Source organism: Pyrgilauda ruficollis, unplaced genomic scaffold (genome assembly GCF_017590135.1).
Source record: "Pyrgilauda ruficollis isolate IOZ18807 unplaced genomic scaffold, ASM1759013v1 scaffold4, whole genome shotgun sequence".
Taxonomy (NCBI): domain Eukaryota; kingdom Metazoa; phylum Chordata; class Aves; order Passeriformes; family Passeridae; genus Pyrgilauda; species Pyrgilauda ruficollis.
In genome coordinates, this window is record NW_024525489.1 from 23,123,343 (window position 1) to 23,151,086 (window position 27,744).

Sequence of the window (27,744 nt, forward strand, 5' to 3'; positions counted from 1 at the left end):
GGTTTGCTTAGCCCCCATCTCAGACTGGAGCTGAAAAAGCAAAGAGCTGGGGAAGAATGCAGGAACAGGATAAATGCCTGGGGCATTACAGCATTGCTCTGTCCTGCTCACTGCAGAGGCAACAATCTGGTTGGTTTTGGATCCTAGGCTCAGGCTGTAGGAGCAGCTGTTGGGAATAAATGTTCAGAGCAGTTGGGGAAGGTGACTGAAATACAGAGCAGACTGGGAACAGCAGGAGGTGCTGTAACATTATAAACTTTTTAATGCCACAACTCAGCTTTCTTTCCTGCTTGGAGTGACCAAGCACAGGGTCCTGCAAGCCTTTCTGCCCTGGCTTTCGAGATGTAACTGTGGCTCCAACATCGACCTTCTGCAGAGAGGGAGCACCTGCATCACTACCAAACACTGCCAAAGAAAATCCTGTGAGCTGGCTGCCCTGAGACACATGACATAACAGCACACTGCTGTTGAGAAAGGCACCAAGGCTGCTGCTTTCAGTTGGAAAACTCAGCTATCCACAAGACCAGTTTCCTCAAAGGACTCTTAGCTTCCCATTTGGTATTTTCTGCACAGGAAAATTCTGGCAAGACCAGAGAGGACAAGGCTGATTTCCCAACCGAGCCATATCTCCCATTCTGCACCTGACCAGCCCCAGCCAGGACCAGGGGCTGCCACTGCAGATGTCCCATCACCCATTCAGAGATGCTGGTGTGATTTTTCCAATAAGCTGCTTCAGAGCTGAGGCTTGTTCCTCCAACAGCTGGTTCTTCTCCTCCATGCTCTTCTGCTTCAGCTCAGCAGACTGCAGGGCCATTGCAAACCTCCTGTTTTCTCCACGGAGCTCTTCAATCAATAGTTTGTTCCTGGAGAGTTGGGCCTAAAGCAGGGACAGGAGGCTTCAGGTTCAGCATCCCCTGCAGGGGTACCAGATGGGCAGGGACACACAGCACCAGCCCCTCTGGCACTCACCTGGGCATCTCCGAGCTGAGCTGCCCTCTCTGCCAGCACAGCTTCAGCATTCCTCAGACTCTGTTCCAGCCCCTCTGCCTGCTCCACAGCTGCCTGCAGCAGCTGCTCGTGTTCCTCCTACAGTGGGCAAGAAAGTCTATCTGTGGGTTGTCCCAGCACTCTCCTGGCCTCTGGCAACCCTGGATTGTACATTTCCCCAAGGCCCTGTTCATGGACCCTCATGCTCCTTGAGGCACAGCAGGGGGGTTCCTCAGAGGTGCAGGATACAAAGAGCAGTGGGACAGATGTCTAGAGCAGTACAGCCTTTCCTAGGTCTGCACCCAACCAGTTTTAGGACAAGGCACAGATTTTCCAGCAGTGTTTTCTATAAAAAGAAGCCATTGGCCTCCCCTCTCCCAGCCATGTCCAGGAGAGCTCAGGGAGTCTCCTTGGATGCAGTCCTTGTGCCTGATCATTATAATTCCTTAGGTTATAATTTGTCCTATCTTTGCCCAGAAGACAAACTCACAAAAACCCAACACCTGGTTGCTCAGTGCCCTAGAGGTAAATCCACCTGTTTGAGTGCAGGCTGGTGACTGAAGGATTCATGAAGAATTAAAGTTGCAGCTAAATTTGAAGGCAAGTGCATTTTCCATGCGGGTTCTTTAGATCTACCATCTCCCACCCACACCTCTGGTGGCTTCAGTCACAGCTGCCTTACATGTTGCCAGGACAGCAGTGTTCCCTTCGCAGTACCCTTGACTGAGCTCCTGACTGAGCTCCCTGCTTACCTGGGTCCTGACCAGCTGCCTGCATGTTTGCTCAGCCTGTAGCTGGAGGCTTTCCTTGAGCTGCTGAGTCTTGCACTGTTCCTCTCTCAAGGTGTTTTGCAGCTGCTCAAACTGTTTCTTTGGCACCATGTTGTTTATCTGGGCCTTGGCCTGCTGCAACTGCAGAGCGTGCTGGGCCTGGGTCAGGCTCAGGCTGGCTTTGGCTTCCAAAAGCTGTAACACAGAAAGGTTGTCAGCTGGTTACAGCTTTGAGCCAACAACAGGACAGGCCCAGGCTGTGTTTTTGGGGAAAGGAAAGGTTAGATAGTGCCTTCAGCTCTCACCCCTGCACAGGCACAGCAGAGCTGCAGGACCACGGCAGTGGTGCTCACTGGGCAGCCTGCAAAGCAAGGGAGTGAGAGAGCTGCAGGAGGAGACACAGGGACCCTTTGCTGAGAGATGTTACCCTTGCTGAGTAGTGAGGAGCAGGAGTTGCTGGAGGGATTCTCTGGGAGGGAGTCCCAGGACCAAGGGCCACAAGAGCAAGAGACAGAGAGGGCTGCTGACTTGGATTCTTGGATACATCCCATGCTAGCTGTGATGTACTCAATGTCCTGTCCTGTCCTCTGCTTCCTGTCACCAGCAAAGGGCAAAACGGGTAATGAGAAGCAGATCTGGTCCAACTTTGCATTAGGGCTGCCTAGGGATGGCTGGCATGGGTAAGCTGTACTTTGGAAAGCCAGTCCTCAGGGCAGAATGCAGGAGAGGAATATTAACACATTGGAAGGTTTCTCACATTGGCTTTCCTCCCTCTGTCCTGGTGATCCACATTAATATGCTCTGACCACCTCATTTCCCATCCCTCAACAAGCCCTGTCTGGCTGCTGTCATCCCTTCCCAACCCTTATCCAACGCTACCACTGCTCCAGCTCCTCTGTCAGCTGAGCCATGGGGAACCACAGCTCCTGGCACCCCTGTGTGACCCACCTCCACTCAGCCCCCATCCCCTCTGCCCAGCCAGCCTGCACAGGACAAGGACAGGGGGTATCACAGGGACAGGCAAGCAAGGACCTCTCCCCAGCTGCACCTGAACTGGCTTCAGCTGTATCTGAGCAGGAGGGAGAATCCTTTGTCCCCCACAAAGAGAAAGAGGACATCTTTTACCTGCCCGGGGAGGGTGTCCAGCACAGCCCCAGGCAGGACAATACCAAGATCACAGAGTCCACTCAGCAGCCTGCTATTGAATGAAGGACACTCGCCTTTTCCTGCGAGGCCTGGAGCTGCTGTTGGAGCAGCTCCATCTCCATCCAGCATGCTGCATGCCTCTGGTGGTGCTCCAGCCCTGCAGCAGTCTCTGCCCCTCGTAGCCACTCGGCCTCCAGAAGGCTCTGGCTCTGCAGCTGGGCAGTGCCAGGGCCATCGCTGTGACCAGCCTTGTGCTCAGGGGGTTCACAGCCCAGCTGAGGCCTCTTGACATCTGGGTGAGAGAGCTCCTCCTTGCCCTTATCACTCTGGAAAAGGTGGAGAAAAGACACAACAAATCATGCACAGGAGGCTTGGGGTGGGAACAGAGGAAACAAAGACTGACTGAGCCATGTGGGTTTGAGACTGGGAGTGAGACAAATCTCAGGGAGAAAGAGTGAAAGTAGTGAAAGTTCATTAAGTCATTAAAGACTTTCCCCTTCTGTAAGACTTTCAATGTCACACAAGTTTTCACTTCTTTACAAGTTAAAAGATGAAGCTGGTTCTTCAAATGAAGACTAGGTTTGAATGTTTGAAACAAAGATTTTTGCTCTTCTCTATGAACACGTGCAGTTTTTGTCCTTCTAAATCCTTCAGCCAAGAGTCTGGCAGTTAGGGTTAATGGCTTCTTACCAAAGCTGTTAACTCTGCTATTTCAGCCAGCTCCTCCAGCTTCTCTCTACCCAACTCACTCCCGTTTTTCCTGCTGGGAAGAGGGATAGGATCAGCTTCAGACCAGAGAGCAGCAAAGCACAGCCCCTCAGAGGAGAGCCCCGTTTTGGGTAGTCCCACATCTGGTTTTGCCCTGCAACATGAAGCAAAGCCAAGCCAAAACAGATATGGCCCTGACTTGATGCAGGAGTGAGTCAGGGGCCTGTGCCCCAGCAGGTGACTCAGCTCAGCCCAGCCCAGGGCAGACAGTGTGGGGACATCCAAAGCTGTCAGAGACCTAAAACCAAGGAGTGAAGAACACTGGGAGGGACAGTTTAGCAGACTGGGATCATCCACACCAGAAACCTGTCTCTCCCCAGATTTATGGTTCAGTGAGTGACCCCAGTACCTATCTACAGCTTCCTAAGGAAGAAATCCATCCTATGTTAACTCTTCAGCAAGCTGTTCTCCAGCAGCCAGCACAGGTCTCCTGTGCAGGGAGAGACAGCAGAGCGAGAAAACCATGCACAAGCCCCATTTACTCTGGCATTCTGTGCTGGCTCCCTGATCTCTTCCAATTTGGTTTTCAATGGCAGCTAAGGACTAAGGAAAACTGAGGAAAAAACCTTCCCATAACTCAGGCAAAACATGTGAGGACAATCAAGAGACAAGAGTAGAGACGGAGCAGGTCTTCAAGGGAAGGGAAATAAAGGGGAATAAGGACAAAGAGCATCAGACTGAATTTATGTGGCTTCCAGCTGGCTGAAATTATTTGGCAGTCCTGTGGATACAAGTGATTTGACTCATCAAGACACACCAAGACTTCATTACAGGGTAACAGGTGGTGAGGCCAACCCCTCAACTGCAATAAAGCAGGAGAAATCAGCTTGTTTGTGAGGCCTCTGTGATTTTACAGCGCTGGACACAAAGCTGTGACCCCAGATCCAAGGTGGCATCATTACTCTTTCACTTCTGTTGGTACTCCCAGTCTCCCAGGAAGCCATGAATACTGGCACTTGTGGGAATGAAGCTTAGTCCTGTGTTGGACAGTCCTATCCAACAACTGCTGCTAAACACCAGAGCCATGTAGGACCCAAATTCCTCAAGGGAGGGCACAGGATAACAGACCATCCATCCTGGCAGGGAGGGCAGCACTGCAGTTTGTGGCAGTGCCTGTGGCACGCAGTGGAGCTGTGTGAGGAAGTTCTTCCTCTCTTCTTGAAGCACAAGGACTAGTCCATGGGCTACGTGGTGTTTGCTCACCTCAGTGCAGCTGCTTTTGGGAATTTTACATTGAATTCACATGCTGTGCTTCCTGTGGCATCTCCAACATCCATGTCCAAGGCAGAGGAGATGAGTGTGCAGTCAGCCACAGCCATAGGAGCACATCCCAGCTCCCTGACCACACTCCCATCATCAGTAAAAGACATATTATAGCTTTTGCATTTGTCTGCATGTGCTCAGTAATATTTTTTAATTGGAAGTATCCTAGTTCACAGTCCACTTCATGAGAGCAGCAGAACAAAGTTGCTGTTGGAATATCCAAGAGAACATAGCTGCTGTTACAGCCTTCAGCACCATCATGGTGTTAAGCAGCCTTGTGTCTCACAAGGCATCCGCTTTTTCTTTGCAGCAGCATGCTGGATCTTCAAACTACCTTTGCACTCAAACCTGACACTCTCTTGAGCTCTGGGTTCATTTTCCAAGTACTGCATGACACCTTTGACACTGAGCTGCAACAGCTCCAGTTTCAACCTGTTCCTCTTCCTCTTCAGCTCTGTATTGACAGCCTGAATGTCAGGTTTCCTCCTATGCTGTTACACCACTGTCTCACAGAGCTTTCTTCCTTCTCTTCTTGCCCTGCAGGTCAGGTCTATGTTCTGAGATGTTTGCTCTTTGAAGGCATTTAACTCTGCCTCCTTCCCAATCACATCCTCTTGTCTATCAAGATTCCATTTCTCCCTGACAAATGCTTTCCACTTTGCCTCCAGCTTCTAGAGTGAACAGGCCATTTGTTACAACAAACATCTGCACTGCTTGCACTTGTGTGTCCATCATACAATTGTTCATTTCCTCTCTGTTCCTTCAGTGTTGGAATTGCAACATAAGATTTTGGACTACCTGCTCATCTGAGTCTTAAGAGGACAGTTCATTTTCCCCCAGAGGACAGCTCTTCAGACTCCTTGTCGCTTCCAACAGCAGAGCCCTCAGCTTCACTGAATCTGCAGGATGTGGGGGTGAGAAGCTGCTGCTCCCCACAACTCCCCTGTGAACACCAGAAACTCCAGGATTTGATGTGCACAAAGGCAGGACTATCAAGCAGGCAGAAGATCTGTAGGCAGCTTTGTGCTCCTTGAACTGTTCTGTCACCTGTGTGGCAGTTTAGGATTTTCTCTTGCAGTGCTGCAGCACAAAACCCAGCAAGCACCACTGACCTCTCAGTTCAGCAGCAAAAGGAGTAAATGTGGAAACTGAGTAAATGTGGAAACATGAGCATTCACAGCTGTCTGAAGAGGAGACTGGGCTCACATTGTCACCTCAGAGCAGGCAGGTTAGAAGTGTGCTGCAAGCCAAGGGTGACAGGCTCTGATACAGCCCCTACCATCAGGAAACACCTGGCTGCTTCTCCTCTTGGTCCTGTGCCTGGTTTTACTGTGACAACACTGAGTGATCTCCCACACAAACATTTCACAAGGTGACAGTGATTTCCACAGAGCCTTTGCCAGCCAGTGAGGCAAAGGCTCCAAACCCTCCAACAAAGACAAGCTGGAGAAGCACAAGAAGTAGCCCCACAAGAGTGACGAGGCACCCCCCTGCTCCCTGGCATGAACTCTCTCTCCAGCAACCCTACAGGAGCAGATGTCTCATCAGTCACACTGTAGCAGCTGTGCTTACCAAGCCATGAGGACATCCCCCACCCCACTCACCTTGGTTTCCAGCTGCACCTTCAGGTCCTGCAGCTGCTCTTGGAGCTGCTCCACTGGGAGTGACATTTCTGTAAACACAGAATTAGGAACAAGAAGTCTTGGAGAGGGGTACGATGGCAGAGAGGAGCCCTGTGAGGGGAGGCCTACAAGACAGGACCGATCAGGATGGCTGCAGCTTCATCCAGTCCATAAGGGATTTGGGGGGTTGCTTACCACCCCAAAAGATGAACATTCCCCATCTATCTGGCAGCCTGTCCCAGGGCTGCATCACCCCTCTTGACCAGAAGCTTTTATCTAATGCTCAACTTGAATTTTCCAACCCACAGTTTGGGGCTACTTCCTCTGTATTGCATTGTTTCCTCAGCATCTTCAACACTGAAAATCTGCCAGTTCACCCACAGCTGCCTAGTTCACAGGTTCCATCAGCAGCTCTCAAGTTAGAAAACCCTCCTCTCCTCCATCTCCCTCCTCCCCACCACCCATCTTCTCCTTCTTCTCACCCATGACTACTCAGTATCAGAACTGGCAGCAGTAGTTCAGGCACAACAAGCCTCCCCACACTCCCATGCAGACTTGGATGAGAGGGAATTTTGTTGTTACTGAGAGGATGGGCACTGAGCCCTCCTGCACGTTACCTGCTGCTGGCAGCCCTCCCTCAGCCCTGCTCTCCTGCAGCTGGAGGCGCAGCCTTTGCAGCTCCCTTCGCAGCACTCCGTTCTGCTCGTACAGCACCTGAAACAAACACTGCTCAGGACACAGGACAAAGCTCCTCCAAAGCTCCTGGTAGGGCCTCCCTCAGCCCCAGCAGAGCCTTCCCAAACAAAGGAAGACATCAGAGAATTTGGAGGAGCCAAAGAAGAAATATAACCCCAGATTTCCAAGACCACCATCACTACACAAAGCAACGGCGCCTGAATGCAAAAGCACACAAAACCAGGGGGATTGCCAACACCTCAGGGGGCTGGGCCTCCTGAGACCCTCCTGACCTAAATAACCATTGGTAGAATACAGCCCAGAAGAAGGAAACATCATGATCTCAGCACAAGCCCAGGGGTTTGTGTTTACATCCTCAAGGCTCTCTAGTGGGCATATGGGCTAGCTAACAAGCACTACTCTGTGCAGAGAAGGCAACCAGCAGGATTCACAGTGAAGCAAAGCCCACAGGCCTCTGGGAATGAACTTTTCCAGGTTGCAGAAGTAATAAAACAAGGGAAGAAGGTGCTGATCCCATGGGAAGCACAGCAGTCCTGCTGGTCTCCTGGTGCCAGAGACACCCCAAGGCCAGCACGGGAGTTTATCCCATCTCCATCAGCAAGGAGTGCCAGAGCTGAACACCAAGTCATGAGCCACCACACCAGTGCAATGAGCCACTTCCATGGAGGTGTCTGAAGATGGGCAGCTGTTTGCTTCACTTCACATCCTCTATCCTGTACTGGAAGCAACAGCGTACAAGGCATGCTGGACTGTTCACTTTGAGCAGAAATCCAATTATATCCCATATCCTGCCATCCAGGAAACTGATGTGCTGCAAGAGACTATGAACTAGGACACTTCCAGTTAACAAATATTACTGAGCAGATGTAGACAAATGCAAACCCGGTTTGTTTCATCTCCATTCTAGACAGGAAATGGGGGGCTGAGAGCATTCAACGAGTGTAAAGGATAAACCCCAGTGGGTGCCTTCACAGGGGCAGGTGAAGCCTGAAGGTCAAACCTTTCCATCCATCAGCATTCTTGTGGACAACTCTGGGGCTGCTCAATGAGAGGAAAAATTGCAGCACCGAGCATATTCAACCCGCTGGTGCCACCTGGAGCAATGTTGCACTGGAGAGTGCTTCAGAATGTTTGCCTTTAATTACAGCTTGGAAAAGGGCTGCCTGATGCATCTACAGAATGGCTTTGCTGAAAGTCTGCATTTCAGCCCTTGCTGGGGGGATGTGACTGTCCCTGTCCCTGCTGAGGGGTGCTCCCCAGCCACCCACACAGCACATGGGAACAAAAAGGCAATGTGACAAGCACAAGACTCAAAGAACAGAGCACCCAGCATGAGTTAAAGATACACAAGTTAAAAATGCAAGATATACACATTAAAAATGGGAGAAGGGAAACAGAGTTTGTGCTCATGCCTCAGAGAGCCTCAAGCTCTGGGAAGGAGCACAGCACCCTGCAGGAGTTACAATACACACAGCACCAATTCTTGGACCACACACACACCAGATATCTGGACTGGCTTACCTTGACTCTCTAGCCGAGTTCAGCAGCAACAAGATTTTTAGGGTTTTTTTAAGTGGAAGCAAGAAGGAAGGGATAAACAAAAAGATAGAAGACTTTAGCTGTAAATACGGTTTCCAAATCAGGAGAACAGCTTTCTCCTTGTGCTCAAGAAGAAACCCAACAGAGCCCAGGGTCTGTCCTTAACAACAGAGGTACATGGTTCCCTAACAAAATAGTTCATGGCTACAAGCAGGAAGGAATTTATGATCCACCCCTATTCTCTCCTGCCAAAATCCTAGCAAGGCAAACAACCCATGGAGGGCTTCAGGAGTGAGGAGACAGGATTCTATCAAGGTAAGAGGGATCCCTCTGCCCCATGGTCAGGTCTGCCTCCTTGCACTCCCTCAGGCCCAAGTGGCCAAGAGATGTGCTGCAGAGAGCAGCGCTGTGACACCCGCAGTGCTGCCCACACGTACCTGGCACTGCCGCTCGTACTCCAGGACAATCTCGGCAAAGCGCTCGCTCTGCTTCAGGAACTCTGGGCTGTGGGGCTCCCCCTGCTCCAGCTGCACAAAGAAACACTTCTCATCAGGAAAGTCATCTCCAAATGGAGAGTCAAAAGCTCTACTAAATCACTGGGGTCATGGGGCTACAACCATACATTCAACAGAAGGCTCCCTAAGGGGCCCATTACCTGTGGCATGGGTCCGAAAGAGGAGGAAAAACAATTTTCTCCACGTGTGAGACACCAAACTACAGGCAGGCTTTCCTGTCTAACAAGATCACAGATTCACTTCTTTCCCCAGATTAATTTTAGGACTGGAAGATACTAAAACAAGCCCTTTACTTCAATAGTAGTGAAAAATAGAACTTTCCTGGAAACCGAACTCTATAAGTTTTCCCTTGAAGACTGCAGATTTGCAGAATTCTCTGCAACTGGAAAATTTCCTCACACCTTTTTTTTTTTTTTTCTCCCCAGCTTCCAGGTTGTCATTAAAGCACAGGAGAGCTCACACAGGGGGAGACCATAGCAACTGAACAAAATATGCAAGATCAACTTTTTATGAATTCCTGAAAAGTTCTTATTTGGTTGCAACAAGGAAAGGTTACCTTATCCTTCACAATGTGGTTGAGTTCTTTTTGCAGCTCCAACACCATTTCCTCAGAGGCTGACAGTTTCTCAGCCATCTCTGTGACCTTATTTTGTAGCTGTGTGTTCTCCTGCAGATAAAATGGAGATTTCCCTGATGCAGTGGGTCCTGACATGGCAGGATGGGTTTATCAGCCACAAGTCCTCAGCAGGGAGCTGTAAAACAACTGGAATATCAGCAGGCCAAACACAGCACAGCTCCCAGGAGACCCTGGACATGGCCTGGTTTTAGCCAGGACAGGGTTGATTTTTGCAGTAACCAGGAGGGGATGTGGCTAAGGCCCAGATGTTATTCTGTACCACCTCGTTCACTGGGGACAGAGGGAAGGCACTCTCTCTCAGTTCCAGCGAGAAGGAGATGCCTTCCAGAGAAAACGTGGCTGCTCTGCAATGAGCATTTGGCATGTAAATCACCCTCTCTTTTGTAGACTTTTGTTGTTAATATTGTTGCTGTCACTGGTTGTTTCTTATCTCACTGCTGTTTCCATTAAGTTGTTCTTATTTAAACCCATGGTCTTTGCCTTTTGTGCCTCCCATTCTCCTCTCCATCCACTGAAAAGTGGGATGAGGGAGTGAGCAAGCAGCTAAATTGGGGAGCATCATTCCTAAACCACGACAGGGCAGCACCTTACTGATACCACATGGACTCCAAAGGACAGGAGTGGGTTTTGCACAATAAGAGCAAGACAGCCCCACAGAATCATCTCTACCTCTGCACCCCAAAATTGTAGTTTCCTCACAGTTAACAAAGGCAGCAAGTCCTGAGCTATCTCCATCTGTACTTTTACACTGACCAGAGCTGGGGTAATCCCAGGCATGCAGACACCATCATCTCTGCCTTTGACATGGTCCCTGGCACAGTTTTAGCTTTGGTCATTGTGTTTTCAGGTGTTACCAAGGGCCAAACCACTGCCAACAGGCAACACAGCAGTTTAGTAATGGCATGGCAAGGTAACAAGTTCTGTATTTAATACAACTGTATGGATGTGGCTGATTCTTCTCCATAAAATTCCTGCTCTTCCCAACAAGAACAAAGTGAACCATCTATATTTGTCACCACCTCCGCTTTGCCACCTCTGAAAGAGCGAAGGTGTTTCATCCAAGGCAGTGGTACTTACATTCATCACATGGTTCAGTCTCCCTTGCAGGTTGGCCTCTTTGCCCTGGAGGAGCTGTGCAGCAGCCTCCAGCTTCGCCTGGTGACTCACTGCTTGCTGCAAAAGCAGCTCTTTTACCTCTATTTCTGCCTGAAAATTCCTGGGGAAGAAAAGCAACATGGTTGGGACAGACAGAGTGTGTTCCTGGATGGCCACAAACAGGAGATGAGAGCTTTGTTGGAAGGATGCTGAGATCATAGGGGTGGAGAGGGGTCTTCAAGGACTTTCCTGCCACTGACACATTGGCAAAACAAGTGGGAGATTCAAAAGGGATGTGTAAGCACATTTTCTCCACCCCACCAAAAGAACCCCTTCTACCTGAGCTTGCTCTGGGTGTGCTCAAGAGTGATGTACTGCTCATCCAGCTCCCTGCCCAGCTGCAGGCAGTGTCTCTCTGCCTTCTCCAAACTGAGCCGCGCCTTGTCCCTCTCCCGGGCGATCTGCCTCACCTGGGTCCTGCAGACACAGTGAGCAGGGTGTGAAGACCCCCTCAGGCAGCCCACAGAAGGCCCTCACAGGGAGCAGAGCCCTTACCAGAGGCACTGCAGTTTGTATCTGTAGGAGGTGCCAGCTGCATGCTGGAGACCACTCCTGGGGACCATGAGTGTGTTGTCCCAAGCTGCAGGCAGCCCTGCCAGGCTCACCTGCTGCTCCGTGCTGCTGCTCCGCCTCTGCAAGAACAGACTGAGATCACTTTCTCCCTCTTCTAACAATTCCAACAGGATTGCTCTTACACCATCTGACCACCCTCCAGTCTTTCAGGGATGCCCCCCATCTCACAGATAAGCCTAGATCACATCCAACCCCACATTCCCCCAACCCTGGGGTGACCAAACCCATCCTGAACCTGGCTGCAAGTGCTTCTCCTGCCCTGGGCAGTTGCTCACTTCACCCACCACCACCGATCCAGGCAGAACCAGGGACCCTGAGGATCTCCTCTGAGTTCTTCCAGGGCTCAGCTGGCAATGACAAGTTGAGGCTTGGCAAATCCAGTGTCTTTGCTGAGGCTGGAGAAGTGATGTGGGCCCAGGTAGCTTGGCCAGAAGGACAGGCTGCTGCTTCCCTGAGCGCTGCCCTCTGATGCTGAGGAAAAAACCAGCAGGAATAAGTCAGTGGGGCCAAACTGGCAGAAGAAAACTGTTGGTCTTCAATACCAAAGGCAAACTTCAGAGACCAAATCAATACTGAAGAACATTTTAGAAACAACCCCAGGCTGCCAGGAGGGAGATGTCCTGAGCTGCCCTCATGGCAGCTACAAGAGCAGGTCTGGGGCACAGACCATTCCGTTTGGTCTCCCTGCTGACCCATCAACACCCAGCATCCAAAGAAAGACCAGCACTGAAAGTTGTATCACTTACAGGGTCTTGTGAGAACTGTCAGATGGGGACTGACAGCCAACATTTTGTTTGACCAAAGAGCAGAACCCAGGAAGCTGATACAGAACTCACAACATTTCCAAAAGCACCAATTTTGTACCAGGTTTGGAAGAAGCCTGTCTTCAGAGAGCTGTTACCTCAAAGTCTGAAGCCAAAAGAATGATTCTTTTTTCTTTTCTTTTTTTTTTTTTTTCTCAAGATCCTGGATTGAGCTGTCCTGGGTGTCAAGGTAAGCAGAGATTCACTTCCCCCTTAGCACATTCACATGGTGTCACTTCAAAAGCAAAAAGCACTGCCAGTCCTTGGAACTGAATGCACTAAGGAGAAAGAAGATTTTACATCAAACAAAAAAAAAACATGGATGAAGCTTGTTCATGCACTAAAAAGAGGACAATCTGTGTCACATGCGAGGTGCAGAGACGTCAGCACTTCTGAAGTCAATATGAGAACTGGGGTGATGTTTTTCCTCTCCTAGGATGTGCATCCCTCTCCCTGCCACAAAAAGACCAGGCTCAACAGCCCCCTGTTGTTCTGCATTACAATCCCACACCGCATAGGCAGGGATTGCTCCTACTCAGGCGGTGCCCAAAGGAGCCTTTCAGCCACCATGCAGTGGCTGCAGTACAGACCATATCTAAAATCTCTCTTGCAAGTGAAGAACCCTCCCCAGATCACCACCCTCAGATGCCTGACTGAATCCTATGGAATCACCCACTTGTGAAAAAAAGTATCTTGGCCTGAATTGTTCTCAATAAATCCTGATCTTTAGCCTCCTTTTTTGTTGTTGTTTTTGGTTTGCTTTGGGTTTTTTGTTTGGGGTGGGGCGGGGGGAACACAGGGAAATGGATGGAGAAACCTTTTTAAGTGTGTGATGTCTGTACTCGTGTCTGGATTCCCTACAGGATCGTTTTAAAACATCAAACACAAACGAACTGTCCTGGGTAGGGGACTGGCAAGGACTTAATTGCTTAATTACACTAACGCGAGGTTAGTGGAAATCACCTCATGGAGCTGCAGATCAAAGCCATCAACCAGGATCCTTTTCACAAACCTCATCCCATGGAGTTGCTGAGCCTTGGCTGCTTAAGAGACACTGACATACCGTGGAAAACGGGGCTATGCATCCGCGGGGACGCAGGCACCGTCGGCCCAGATCGGCCCGGCTCGGCTCGGCCCGGCTGCTCTCGGCTCCGTTCGGGCCCGACGCCCCGCGCATGCGCAGGCCGCGCGCACATCCCCGTCTAGCGCCCTGGATGCATTCCCGGGGGGAGCTGGGAAGAGCAGCGGCAGGAGGCGGAGGGAGCTGATGCCGCCTCTTTACTCAGCCCCTTCTGCAGTGCCGTGTCCAGTTCTGGCTCCTCAGGGCAAAAAGGCAAGGAGCTCCTGGAGAGGGTGCAGCGGAGGGCGACCGAGGTGATGATGGGACTGGCGCACCTCTCATGAGGAAACCGTGAGGGGGCTGGGCCTGCTTAGTCTGGAGAGGAGACTGCGAGGGGATCTCATCGGTACATACAAATATCTCAAAGCCAAGAGGATTTTGCCAGGCTCTTTCCAGTGGCGCCCAGCGGCAGGACGAGGAGCAATGGCCATAAACTACAACACGAAGTTCCACCTCAGCATGAGGAACAAGTTCTTTGCACTGAGCGCGGCGGGGCAGTGGAGCGGGCTGCTGAGGGAAGGGAGCCCACGGCTTCCCCCTCTCCGGAGGCACTCCAGCCCCAGCCGGGCCGGCTGATCCCACAGGGCCCCGCCGAGCCTCGGCCTTCCCGTGCTCCCGTGCGCGCGCCCCGCGCAGGCGCACGCGCGCGACGTGCCCCGCGCCGCTCGCGCTCCGCCCTCCGCGCAGGCGCAGTGGCGGAGCGGGGCGCGCGCGGCGGGCGTTGTGCGGCGGCGGCGCGGCCATGGCGGGGTCCGCGGGGTCTGCGGGCGGCTCGGCGCGGAAGCGCCTCATGAAGGAGGAGGACATGACCAAGGTGGAGTTCGAGACGAGCGAGGAGGTGGACGTGACGCCCACCTTCGACACCATGGGCCTGCGGGAGGACCTGCTGCGCGGCATCTACGCCTACGGTGGGCGGCGGGCACGGAGGGGGAAGGGCCGCGGGGCCGGGGCCGCGGGGCAGGGGCACAGGCCGAGGGCCAGGAGGGGTTCGTGGGCCGCGGCAGGGCCCGGATGTGGCCCAGTCGCGCCTGCGCCCTGCGGCCGGCGGCGGGGCCTGGCCTGACGGTGTCCCTTGGCCCCCGCAGGGTTCGAGAAGCCGTCGGCCATCCAGCAGCGAGCCATCAAGCAGATCATCAAGGGCAGGGACGTGATCGCCCAGTGAGTGCGGCCGGGGGTGGGGCGGGGCATGTCGGGCACATTCCCTGCCTTGAGGCTGAAAACGGGATCGGCCACCCGTGGGCCTGGGCTGGTGCCTGGCAGGGTGTGGGGAATGACCTGAAATTGGTGGGACACGGGGACAGGTTGGCCAGAGCAGCTGTGGATGTCCCATCCCTGGAACTGCTCAAAGCCAGGCTGGATGGGGCTCTGGGCAGCCTGGTCTAGTGGGAGGTGTTCCTTCCCATGGTAGGGTGGGGGATGGAGCTGGATGTTGTTTAATTCCCTTCCAATTCAATCTGCTCTGTGGTTTTATGGTGTGACACGCAAACAGTGAAATTGCCGAACTTGCTGTGGTTCTCTGCCAGTTAAGGCCAAAGTTTATTAGGTTTAGTTACTGTAAAAAATACGTCTTAGAGACAAGAAGGATATGCATCCCACTGAAAAAATCCTTTCTTGGTCACTAGTGCAAATTACTGGCCTTACAAATTGCATTGGCTTCTCTGTTATTTACTTGGAAAAATGTGTATGTGTGTCAGATGGCAGAAAGTTAAACTGCTGGTCTGATAAGGAGTGGAGGTGCCAGAGCTGGGGACCCTGGGCTGTTCTGTCCCTGATATTGCAGTTCTTAAGGCTGCTTGACAGCCCATCACGCTCTGACCATAACAAACCTTTGCTGGCACTGTTGAGGTCTTTGCAGTGGCAGGTGGGAGAGAGCAGAGGGGTGGAATGCGTTGAAATTGCTGTGCTGTTGGCCCAGACATGCAGAGTATTCACCAAACATCTGTTTCTCAGGTCACAGTCGGGAACAGGGAAGACAGCAACATTCTCCATATCTGTTCTGCAATGCCTGGATATACAGGTAATCTCAGAGCAGCACATGCTGAAAATAATTTTTACTAAACCACTGGTTTTCATCATAAAAGTGTGTTCTTTAAGAGTGAATAAATGAAGTTTTACTTTGAAATCTTTTGATTACGGGCAGTGAACCTCAGACAGAATTCTGACTGAGAACTTCACCAGACTCTGTAACAATTTAACTGTTAAAGCCAGTCTGGCAGAATAAGTTCAGAGGATGTCTTGTAATGATAAAGTTGTCTTTAACAGCAGACCTCTTTCACCTGTTAGGGCTAAGTTAATCTCTCAGCAAGCAGAATTGTCTTCAGACAAACCTAATAGCATCATCAGCCTATCTGAACAAGTGCCACACATTGCACAGAATCAAACCTAGGTTTTTGACTGACAGCTGTTTGCTCTTACATCGTGTCCATCCAGTAGTTTTGGGGTTTAACTTGGATGTGCAGATGCAGTTGAATAAAAGGGTGGTTTTCATTGGGCTGGGATTGTTACTCATCTGTCACTGTCTGGGGACATAAAAATTAAAGTTGCATGTTTTAAGTGGATAGGACAGCTTTTGATTTATTTCTGTGAAGTGCTCGTAATACTTTTAGAGGTGACACCTCAGAACTTTGTCTTGGAGTCCTTGAGCAATGCAAGGTGTTTATCTGAACCAAACACACAGAACTGAAAGACTTGAAATTTGGTTCTATTTAGCAAGAAATGTACACCTTTTTTTTTTTTTAGCACAAAATTCTGTGCTAAATCCTTCAGCTGTGACATTTCACAGCTTTGATTCTGTGAGATCCATCACCTCTTGCATGCCCGGCTCTCTGGCCTGTGATTAACTTCCATGTGATTCCCTGCTTTAACCAGGTTCGCGAGACCCAAGCCTTGATCCTGGCACCAACTCGGGAGCTGGCTGTGCAGATCCAGAAGGTAGGAGCATTTCAGTCCTTGTCTGGAAAGCACTGGCAAGGCCTGGGGCCAGTGCTCTGGTGTTTCTCTAGCAGGGCTCAAAGCACAGCTTCCACTTTTTCTTTCATTTCCTGAGGGAAATAACAAAAGTATGACCTGATACAGGGCCGTTTGCTCCTCAGCATTGTAGTCATTACTTTGGCAGTCTGAGGTTTTGCACAGCCCTAGCTGAGTTTTTAAGGCCTGCCGTTGTGGAGGTTTGGGTAACAGACATTAAAAAAATCCTTCTTCCTCCTTGTGCTGACATCTCTTTAAAAACCCCACAGCGTGGCTGCACAGACCAGCCTCTCCTGACAAGTGCAGCCTGGGCAGAGCTGGGGCAATGAACCCATTCCTTTGTACCCACACAGGGCCTTCTCGCCCTGGGAGACTACATGAACGTGCAGTGCCACGCCTGCATCGGGGGCACCAACGTGGGCGAGGACATCCGCAAACTGGATTATGGGCAGCATGTTGTGGCTGGCACTCCGGGCCGGGTGTTCGGTAAGGAAATCTGACATGCATTGTAACTCCCTTAATGTAACATTGAGGTGAAGTGTAACAAGGTAACAATTTAGTGCTGTTGTGCCTGGAAAAGACTAAGGGGAAATCAGTGGTGATGGTTTTTCATTTCCTCTGTTTATGCTTTGCTTTCCGTTGTTGAGGTGACTTTATGTGGTGGCTTTGTGAAAAGGAGAAAGTATTACAGTCCCTGAATCTTCAAGGGGATAGGAGCCAGGCCTACATGAATGCCAAAATTAGGCCCACATTTTCTATGTCCTGATGGTTGCTCATCTTTGTTAAATCAGGTGTACTTGCAGCTGGTACCTTCTGACTCCGCTGCATGAAGAGTTTAACATTTACTGCTCGTGGCAGTTACCACAGGGGGAGTGTTGGCCTTCAAGCTCCCATCTTCTGGGTGTCTGAGAAACACACAGCACTTAGACAAGCTCCTGTCACTGGGAGAACATGAACTGGTCCCCACAAGTGGAAAAAAAGAAACACCAAAAATTAGCAGCTGCCGAGCTGGGCTGACTCACACAGGATTTGTGGATTCTGTTGACATAAAGGTCACCTGGCATTTTGTGTTTCTCACATCTGTCCCTCCTCCACCAAAATGCCCAGGCTCACTTGCTTTCAGAGTATTCTCATCTCACAAAGTGAAATCTTACAGATATGATTCGCCGCAGAAGTCTAAGAACTCGTGCCATCAAAATGCTGGTTTTGGATGAAGCAGATGAAATGCTCAATAAAGGTAAAACATTTGCCTCCCTTTCTCCTTGCTTCTTTGAGATTCTAGGGTGTCCCAGCTGGCAGGCCCACTTCTAAAAAGTTAAAGTTTAAAAAATTAGACTATTACAGTCAGTTATAGGCTGTAGTAGGTTAAGCTACACAACAGGCCTTGTCTGATGTTACTGATTCACACATTTGTGTTCATCCTGTAGTATAGACCCAGTACTGAATTCCAGATCAGACTGTGAAAAAGGAGGATATTTGGGAGAAGAATGTGCTAACTGTTCTGTGTGGCTTGACTTGCACTGCAGGCTTCAAGGAGCAGATTTACGATGTGTACAGATACCTGCCTCCAGCCACACAGGTGGTTCTGATCAGCGCCACTTTGCCGCATGAAATCTTGGAAATGACCAACAAATTCATGACAGACCCCATCCGCATCCTGGTGAAACGGTCAGTGAGTTTCCTTGGAGAGAACAGGGTCTCTGGGAATAGGGTTGGTCCAGCCCTGGGCAGTTCACAGTGTTAACTGATTTAAATGTACAGGGAGTCTCTTGTGTTCCTTCTCATCGTTCCTGAGTGTTACAGATGTGCTCATGTCCTGTTTCCCAGCAGGGGCTGACTTATCTCTCTGACTTTTTCCTTGTCCAGTTCTGTGTGCTGCTGCTCAGCCTGGCTTGTCCCCTCATTCTCCCCATGGATAGCAGTCTCCTCACGGAAATCTATCCTTCACACTTATCCAATTCCTGGGCTCCCCCAGAGGATTTTTTAAGCTTCCTGTTAAAATTTCCTATTACATACAGGCAAAAAACCCCTTTAGCCAACTGATCCCTGGCAGAGTTTTTTTGGAGGCACAGTTTACATCTGGTGGTGTCACGGGTCCTTGTGCACTGGGACTTGGGAGGAGTCTCCCTCTTGCCTACATGCCCCATTTAGTACATTTGAGCTTCTTGAGTGTGAAGAATTCAGTCTCTTGTCAAGAAGCTGGAATGTAAAAATGATGAGAACAGAAATGGAGCTGTCTGGCTGGAGCAGAGCAGTTCCAGTTTCTGCTGAACGGGTCATGTTCAGGGCCCTTCTTAAAGCTGAGTTTTCCCAGGACTTTCTAGAACAACTTGGATTCCATCTGGAACCAGCAACCCACAGCACATGGGGCAGAGGGGTGGTCTCTGGTGAAGCACACCCAGCCCTTCTAACTGCTTGTTGTGTTCTTCCCTGCAGTGATGAGTTGACTCTCGAAGGAATCAAACAGTTTTTCGTGGCTGTGGAGAGGGAAGAGTGGAAGTTTGATACCTTGTGTGATCTCTATGACACACTGACCATCACCCAGGCTGTCATCTTTTGTAACACCAAGAGAAAGGTACAGGGGCCATCAGAGGGGCATGGTGCTTCCTGAGGGTGACTCAAACAATGCTGGATTAGTTAAGAGGTCTGGTTGCTCCCCCATTTGGAAATAGTTCAGTAGGACCATAGGTTAAACCTTTGGGATGTGCCTAACTTAAAACAACAGAGGCAGACCTGATACAGCTGACAGGAATTGCTTTTTTAGAGAAGTAAGAATATGTTCAATCTAACTGCTTATAATTTCTGGAGCAAACACACACTTCCTGAATAAATGCTCTTAATTCCTTTCCTTTCAGGGCTTGTGGAGCCCTGTATCATACAGCTGATGCTTTGTAAGGATTATTTACTTCTCTTAGTCTCAGAATGCCTGTGGAAGTGTCTCTCAGGCCATACCAGCTCATCTCAGCAATCATTCTGGAGCTCAGCTGCTGTGTTTGGCTGTCTGAGCCAAGAGCTAACCCAGGCTGTGTTCACAGGTCGACTGGCTCACAGAGAAGATGAGGGAAGCCAACTTCACAGTTTCCTCCATGCATGGGGACATGCCCCAAAAGGAGAGAGAGTCCATCATGAAAGAGTTCAGATCTGGCGCAAGGTAAATGCCCCAGATAATGTTGCTTAGATCGGTGCTCAGGGCAGGGAAACCCTAATGCCTCTGTCTCAGGGCTTTGTTCAGCTCAGGTTAAGGAGAACTCTGATTTCCATCTATCTCCTGTGGTGTGGAAGGGTTGAGAGCGTGCAATTTTCCAAGGAGGGATACTCATACCTCTGGTGTAGAATTAGTCTGTTCTATTTTGCTGAAGATGTTGGGAGTTTGTGCATTTAAAATTCAAGGAAAAATGTTCGTGCTCCATCCTCAGTATTTCAAACACTTGGGAGCATTATTCCTTCTGAAAGATCCAAGCTGTGTTGGTCCTGTCTTGGCTGAAGTTTGGTAATAGTGCAAGGGACAGCTTTCTGTGCAGCAGGAGTGTGGATGCTGCTGATGTGCTGTGGGGAGGGGAGAGCGTGGAATAGCAGGGCATGCTCTGTGCTGGAGACTGAGGGTTCCCAGAAAAGTCCTAACTGTGCCCTTCTCTTTGCAGCCGAGTTCTTATTTCCACAGACGTTTGGGCTCGAGGCCTGGATGTGCCTCAGGTGTCGCTGATCATTAACTACGACCTGCCCAACAACAGAGAGCTCTACATACACAGGTAGGCTGGGGCTTCCCACGGGCCACTGGGGCTGGGGGAGGTCTTCCCACAGTGGCTCCATTCCCTCTTCCCTCTGCAGAATCGGCCGCTCGGGCAGGTACGGCCGGAAAGGCGTCGCCATCAACTTTGTGAAGAACGACGACATCCGCATCCTGCGGGACATCGAGCAGTACTACTCCACCCAGATCGACGAGATGCCCATGAACGGTGCGTGCTGCCTGGCCCATCTTCTGGGGAGAGCCCGGGGGCAGCAGTGCTGTGCTGTCCCGCTGGGCTGGGGCTCTCCACACGCTCAGTTAATGCTTTTCATTCTTTCCTTTTCTCTCGTTTCAGTTGCTGATCTGATCTGAAGGTCCGTGGTTAGCAGGAAGTTGTACTGTTTGGTACCCTCCATAATTCTGTTTTGGACCCACATCCTTTTATCATATTTTTGGTCATATGTTCTTGAGTTGAGCTGCACTTGAGAACTTGTGTAAATATTGTCTGTACTCCCACCCATGTTTTTCAATTAAAAAGGAAGTTTTACCATAACCTGTGCTTAATTACTTTAACCCAGCACAGTAACAGGCAGGGTGTTTTGAGATACTGCTGTACTTGGCTAGCGTAATGAAACAAAACACTGGGCACTCCCCATATCTGGATTCGTAGAACACAGGGCTTCCTGTTCTCTACCCTTTTGTTATTGTTGTGCCACGCCACCTGATGTACTTTTAGTTTCCTTAACTTAACCTTCATGGATCAGACATCTACAGGAAAAATCTGTGGCCTGGCCCTAGTCTGCTGTAGGAAAATTAAGTTAGGAGATAGCCAGAAATTTCCTGCTGCTTACGTCTTTCTGGAGCCAGAAATCACCCCACGTACTGCTCCAGATGAGGATTACCCATCCCAAGGAACTTGGGCACACGCTTCCAGAACAGAATGAGCAAGTATCCTGTCTTGTAACCTTCTCCACCACTTTCTGCTGCTGTACCTCGTTACATCTGCTCTGTCACCTCTGCTCCTGTGTCTCTCTCTGGCATGATATTGTACTTTCCCAGCTGTAGGATCTTCCATGTAGCTTTCCTACCTTGCTCTGCCGTGTTCCTGTGTGAGGCAGGAGTTGGCCAGGGTCAGTCACCATCTTCTCTATGCTTTTCCTGCTAAATTTGGCTTTTTGCATGCTCAGGGAGGACAGGGCAAGCAAGGCCTGGATCAGCTCTCAGAACTCCTTTCCTGAGTAGCAGTGGAATAGCCAGGGTAGAGAAAGCAGCTGTCAGCTTCTTTAAAGCCCTGTGAAACTCCTCAGTTCCCTGAGGAACCCGCTCCATGCACCAACCTGATCTTAACAGTACACAGACAGAAGTTGAGAAGTGCTAAGCTTGTTCTAATAGGAATACTGATTGTAACGGGTTGCCCATGGAGGTGAGGCTACTACAACCTCAGCAGCAAGGCTGAGCCAGCATTCCCACCGGGCACACACATGGAATGTGCTCACTCATCCATCCTGGACAGTGTTCAGCACTGGCACAACAGCACCAACACCCTCACCTTGCCCCTCCACCTGGTCACCAGAAAGGGCTGTTGGGGACAATACACATACAGGCTCTGGATCCTTCCAGGAACTGGGCAAGGAGGCTCAGCTCCTCCAGTATCCAGCCTCAGGATCACCAGTCTGCTCCAGTAACCAGCAGATGGACACAGCCAGCTGCACTGCAGCCGCTGGGTCAGCCCACCTTTGCACATCCCCACTGTGGCTGTCCTCAGTAGCTGGCCTTGAGACTCAAGTCTGTCCTCAGCTGGCCCTTGCGGAGCCTCTCTTGCCCCCACAGGGGGAGTCACACGTGAAAATGGAGCCCCACACCCTCCAAATCAGCCCAGACCTTGTCCCTCATGCCAAAATAGGTGTGACCTAGAGCTGCTCCCACACCTGGCTCCAAGGCCCCTTACCCTACTTGCTGGCTGAATCCAGCTCGCTGTTCAAGTGACACAACCTCACTCCAGGCTGCTGCTATTCCAAACGTGCAGCCCCTGGGACCACAGGTCCCATTCCAGTCCGTGCCACTTTGACCTCTGTGCCCACAGAATGGAGTACCCTCTTCCAGGGAAGGGTGAGATGGAGCTAACAGTTAACTCGGCCGAACAAGGACACAGCCGTTTCCCAGACCTGATTAAAAGTCATCTTGACCCCTCCCCTTCCCTACCTTCAATCCCTCCCACAAGCTCGAGGGGATTTTGCATTCATGCTGCGACTTGGTGGCACAGCGTTCAGGAACTCTGCCCCCACAAACCCTGAAGGAGCCGTACAAAGCCTCCCAACTAGTTGTCCACGTGCTGGGAAGAGTTCTGTTTTTGCCATCTCCGCAGGGCACAGCCTCAAATCTGACCTGCACCTTCCTGAGACCACGAGCAGCGAGGGCAGGCGTGGCCCTGCGAGCCCCCGTGTGACTCGTGGTTAGTAAGAGATTAATCACCAAAGCACGGGCTTGTTTGAATAACAGTATTTAATCTGTACAGGTTGAGATATCATAAAATGCGACATTCCTACCTCATCTTTAGCATCATTCCCCTGGAGCTGAGCCCTCACCTGCAGAGGGCAGGTAACCACCACTCCCCAGCAGTTCTTTGCAGTGCAAAAGTCACAGTGCAATTGCTTTAGTCCTAGACAGATGATTTCCCTCACTCAAGAGAGGGGAGATGTTAAAGCTCAAATGTTGATGAAAATTGTTACCATTTAGGAATGCAAAAAACCCAGCTATTGCACACAGCCATTTCCAGCTGAAACTACAGCAATTAATTGTTTAGCTGCCTTTACACTCCACACAGTTGATACTGATTTAGCCAAGAATGAAAGTAAAGCCAGTAACAAGATTTCAGAGTGATACAATTGTTGGAGGGCAGAATCTGACAAGCAACTCCACAAGTCAAAAGCGTGCTTAAGAACAGCAGGAGGTTTTTCTATACAGGGAGGGGGTATGAGCTGGACAGAGGTCACCTTCCAGAGACAAGCATGAGAGGAACATCGGCTTCAATAGAAAGCTATGAAGTACAATAGAACAAATCTGTTCATATAATTGTCAGGATAAGTATTTGACATAGTTTATGTAGTAGAATACAATACTTGAACATCTTTTAAAAATAAGCACGGATTTCATTTCATATATACACAACTGATTTTAATCATGTACTGAAAATAAATTACAGGAAATAACTTTAAAATGCAACAGAAGACAAGAGTTTCACAACAAACATTCCCATTGATTTTTCCAAGGGGGTGAGAGATTGCAGTGCTCAAGGCAGGTAAATATCACAAATATATCAAAAAACTTCAAATTGTTGATGCATTCACACATTTACATGAGCCACAAACATTCCTTTACAGGAACTGCACTTAGCTACCACAGAACCAGGTTTTGCCATAAACTACAAAACTTTGATACAAAATCGTATTTATATATTTATATTTCATATACATGCCCTATCTGTGATTTCTTAAAAAATAAAAACTAAACACACTGTACAGACAATCCTAACTCATTGCTTGGTAGCTGTAGGCAACATTTTTGGATGGAATTTCTTCCCCAGTAGAATTAATGGCAATATTATATACATGAAGGCTAAACTGCAGAAAAAGACAGCTCAGTTCCGATATGCACCTCCCTCGGGACCAGGTCTGCGAGTTCAAGGCAAGACACCCTCCGTGCTGAGCCACTGCCTCCCTGACACCCCAGTTCTGCGTGGGGAACCAGCACATGCATCTGTGTAACACTGGTAAAAGGCAAGAAAGCAAGAGACGCGTTGCAATGGAGTGGCTGCTCCGATGGCTCCACCGGCCGCGCACAAAACACTCGCGGCAGCTGGCGAGGGCGGTGCCGAGCTGGGGACATCGGGGGAGAGCACAGCTGGAGAGGGGCTGACCATGACACTTCCCTGAAGTCAGCTGCTGCAGGGGACAGGTTCCCCCCGTAAGCCAGAGCCTGCACGGACTCACAACGCTGGGGAAGCTCCCCCTCCCTCCCCCAAACACGGGGCAGCAGGACTAGGTAAAACTGAGCCACTCCCTCCCACCCCAGCGGGCTCCATGGCACCAGTTTGTCTGAGAAGCTGAGCACTGACAAATGTAACTCTTCCCCGGTGATGGCAGCAATCTGTGAAGCCAATCACACTAAACTACTTCTACAGTTGATTGTAAACTTTGGTTTATTTTTATTTATTTTTTATTATTATCGAGTTCTCATGGTACAGCAAGCATGTCTAGGATGAAAAGGGCAGAGTTGAAGAGGAGACGAACTGTCAGTCTGTCTTTAGTCTGGCATGGTGAGCCACCTGCTCGGTCAGGCCTGCTTTGATAGAGTTTTTTACAGACTGCCTCATATGATCCTCCATCAAATTATCACTCATGGGCTTCAACACCTGTGGAATGAGAAATGTGCAAAAGAAACAAGAAAATGAGGGAACCAAGGAAAATAAGATATAAAATCATATAAAGAGATGAGACTTGAAATCATGAAAAAAACTTAGAATGATGAAGTCTGACACAAAGAGGCATGAACTGAAAGAGAAATGAATTTTGCTGCTAGAGTAATGAGGTTAAAGCAGTCACATGCTATGGACACAAGTGATACCCCTCCTACACAGCAGTATTTCACTGAATTCAAACCACTTTACAGTTCCTAGAAGATGGATGTGCAATTCCATACCCCATATGCAGCATCAGTCTGGTATGGTTACAGCATTTATGCAGACCGGCCCAGACGGTCCAGCTTATTGTCCTATATGTGTAAGTGTGAACACTTCAGATACAGAAAGAAAGTTAAAAATACTGGCTAGTTTTTCTTCTTGTTATTGTTGGATGAGAGTCGCTGTCGCGGCACTGATGTAAGAGCACGACGAACCGTTCGGCGTCTAAGGACTTCAAAGAGTTTGGAAAACACCTAAAACACGAATTCAGCTGTTAGGAAAAACGGCTCTCACAACACAGCAGAAACTCAATCAAGTTCAGAAAAACAAAAAAAACCTGATTGCCAGTAACTTCTCACCTTCCTGGGATTCCTCTGAAGCAAGGAGGGAAAAGAAAGGCAGAGATTCAGAAAAATCAACAGCAAGAATGAGTATTTAATCAGAGTGACTCAGACAGGACTTGCAGTGCTTTGCATGTTACTGGTGACGTGCAGCTCTAACAGCAACACTTCTGAGGTCTTTTGGAGACCACCTTCCTCCAGCCCACAAATGGCAAGCTCCTGCCAGCATAAGCCAAAGCTCTCCCCCTCCCAAGAAGGCAGCAGCCAAATCAAAGCCTTCTGTGCTTGGGGTATCCTGCAGCAGCAGCTCCAGCAGTACTGGAGAGCCTCAATTTTAACCACTAGTGAGTGGTGCTAACTCCAGATTTAGTTACTGATTTATTTACTGATGCTCATTTCCCTATTTTTAAGAATCCACTTTTTCTGCTCTAGTGTAACTCACAACCTGACTGGGACCCTCAGCAGGTTGCTCAGATAGGCCTAGTGTACCAGTGCCTAGGATCAGCCTTGAACACAGGAATTTTCCAGCTGTGGAAGCACGCGTCTGTGCAGAAGGCTCCAGTTAGTTATCTGCTCATGCCTCGCAGGACACACTTTAATGTCACCCCAGATAAGCTCAGTGCACCCTTTATTTCCAGTAACAACAGCAGCAAAGTGCTTCCCTTCTGCAGGCACTGGACAGAGCTAGTCAGAATGCTCCACAAACTACTTGTCAGGAATTCTCTACATTGACCTTACTGGCACCACTGTGTCAACTGAGTTCAGGCAGCAAAATCTCTACACAGAAAGTTTCCTCCTCCAGCTCTACTGTCCTTACACTCACATCTTTTCTTTCAGGAATTTGTTGAGTATTCCTTGCAAACAGCAGCTGCACCCACTGAAGCTGTCACAGACAGCACAAGTCTCCCTGATGGACAAAACCTGCTGTGCACCCTCTGGCAGCAGCTGCTGAAAGCCATCACTCAGCCAGTTCTCTCCAAGGACTAATCAATTCCTTGCTCTGAATAAGGAAAGGGAGTTTTGAAGAGTCCCCTTTACCATCTAAGTAACCTTCTGCACCTTAAGTAGCACTTCTTTGATAATATCCTAAGCTTAGTTAACATTCCTTGTGTGCAGCATCTGTTCCTGAAGAGAGCAGTCACACTACTGAGCAGATTTTCCCTTTGGCAGCACTAGCATTCTCTATTAGGTCTAGACCAGCTTTTCCCTCTCAGCACTGAACAGAAACTGTTTGATTTGTCTGCTCACGACAGCAAGATTTTGCAATAAAAACAGATACCAACCTGTTCCCATATAGCTTCAGCGATCTGATCAATGGCTGTTCCAACTTCTCTGAATTCCCCAGAGTACTTAACGTATGCCCAAGTACAAAACGATATAAGAGCCATCCCCAGCACGAGATTACACAGGGCAGCTATGGAGTTCATGCCAAGGAACCCAGTCAGTCCTGAGATTATGTACATGGCAAACATGACTGCAAATAGAGTGGCAGGGGTACGAGCAGCATAAAAGATGTTTTTGCCATCGTTGTGCTTCACAAAGTTTGCATAGATCTCTTCGATTTCCACTTCCAGTTGCTCCTGGTAGCGCCGGCAGAACTCCTCCCCTCCCATCTTCTTGACAGAGCGGAACTGCCGGATGGCGCTCTCTCGGAAATCCTGGTGCTTCTGCTCGAGGTCCGACGGGGCAATGTAAGGCTTATCTCCCCCACACACCTGTGGGACAACAGATATATGGAATCACAGCCTGAGCGTCTGCTGCTGCACAGAGAGCGCCTGCCCCTCGCTGCCCCTGCAGCTCCCGTGGCTCTGTGAGCCCCAGGCCCATCCAGTGAAGCAGGCAAAGGTATTTTGGATCCTGGCAGGGCAGGAGCCTCACCTGTCCAACCAGACCCACAGCACAGGACTGAACTCATCCTTCCACTGCTCTATTCAGGCAAGCCCAGAAGGACAGGGCAACAGCCACACACACACCCCTGCTTCTTCCCAGAATGAAGTCCTCCACATCCACCAAAACCCCCTGGAAAATGCCTATCAGTCTCATCCTTCAGAACAGTTTTTTCACATTGCCCAGAGCATGTTAAACACCAGGAGCTACTGAGGGATCAAGAGGCCACCACACAAATAACTGGCACTGTTTTCTTATACTCTGTGACACTGCACCTGTTGTTCCTTACGTTTCAGGTCATTAGTGGGACAGTATTTTGGTTATGCACAGTCAGCAAAGGAGGGCTTCAGTTCATGAGGACAACTCAGAAGCTGCAGCAAGAACTACCTTTACATAATCGAGTTTTAAATCCAAAGAGTTCCCACTTATGTTCTTAAAAATAGAAGTTTCAGGGCTGTGTCAGATCAAGAACATCATATGAGACATCTGGATAAAAAACTATTCCATAATTTGTGCATATCTCTACAGTGATTATAAAAATATACAGTAC

General features: G+C 49.7%; 3 protein-coding genes across 9 annotated transcripts in view; 1 reads left to right on the forward strand and 2 right to left on the reverse strand.

Annotated features, from left to right (window-relative positions):
* Window positions 1-239: 239 nt before the first annotated feature.
* On the reverse strand, window positions 240-13,573 carry LOC121358837 (ninein-like protein). 5 transcript variants are annotated; one of them, XM_041477323.1, is made up of 15 exons: window positions 13,438-13,573; window positions 12,573-12,752; window positions 11,956-12,142; window positions 11,594-11,728; window positions 11,378-11,515; window positions 11,021-11,159; window positions 9,863-9,973; window positions 9,229-9,318; window positions 8,774-8,782; window positions 7,174-7,270; window positions 6,539-6,606; window positions 2,978-3,229; window positions 1,740-1,952; window positions 970-1,086; window positions 240-877 (listed from the first exon to the last, which is right to left on the reverse strand). In XM_041477323.1, the coding sequence occupies exons 4-15, from the start codon at window positions 11,659-11,661 to the stop codon at window positions 689-691; spliced, it is 1,491 nt and encodes a 496-aa protein (XP_041333257.1). In that variant the 5' UTR covers window positions 11,662-11,728; window positions 11,956-12,142; window positions 12,573-12,752; window positions 13,438-13,573; the 3' UTR covers window positions 240-688. The 5 variants fall into 5 exon arrangements, with proteins under 5 accessions (XP_041333257.1, XP_041333255.1, XP_041333254.1 ...); XM_041477321.1 differs by having other exon boundaries at window positions 11,594-11,730; window positions 11,947-12,142; XM_041477320.1 differs by having other exon boundaries at window positions 11,594-11,730; window positions 11,907-12,142.
* Window positions 13,574-14,273: 700 nt separating this feature from the next.
* Window positions 14,274-20,841, forward strand: EIF4A3 (eukaryotic translation initiation factor 4A3). Its single transcript, XM_041477199.1, has 12 exons — window positions 14,274-14,502; window positions 14,680-14,752; window positions 15,545-15,611; window positions 16,463-16,525; window positions 16,915-17,047; window positions 17,718-17,798; window positions 18,088-18,229; window positions 18,998-19,136; window positions 19,597-19,712; window positions 20,203-20,310; window positions 20,390-20,517; window positions 20,644-20,841. The coding sequence occupies exons 1-12, from the start codon at window positions 14,337-14,339 to the stop codon at window positions 20,658-20,660; spliced, it is 1,233 nt and encodes a 410-aa protein (XP_041333133.1). The 5' UTR covers window positions 14,274-14,336; the 3' UTR covers window positions 20,661-20,841.
* Window positions 20,842-22,772: 1,931 nt separating this feature from the next.
* The window catches only part of ATL2 (atlastin GTPase 2), a 40,815-nt gene continuing 35,843 nt past the window's right edge, over window positions 22,773-27,744 (reverse strand). For 2 of the 3 annotated variants that reach the window (XM_041476853.1, XM_041476855.1), the window contains 2 exons: window positions 26,591-27,022; window positions 22,773-24,699 (listed from right to left, as the gene is read on the reverse strand). In XM_041476853.1, the coding sequence (XP_041332787.1) occupies window positions 24,580-24,699; window positions 26,591-27,022 (552 nt within the window). In that variant the 3' untranslated portion in view covers window positions 22,773-24,579. Of the gene's footprint in view, window positions 25,221-26,590; window positions 27,023-27,744 lie in introns of all 3 variants that reach the window. The other variant, XM_041476854.1, reaches the window with a different exon arrangement.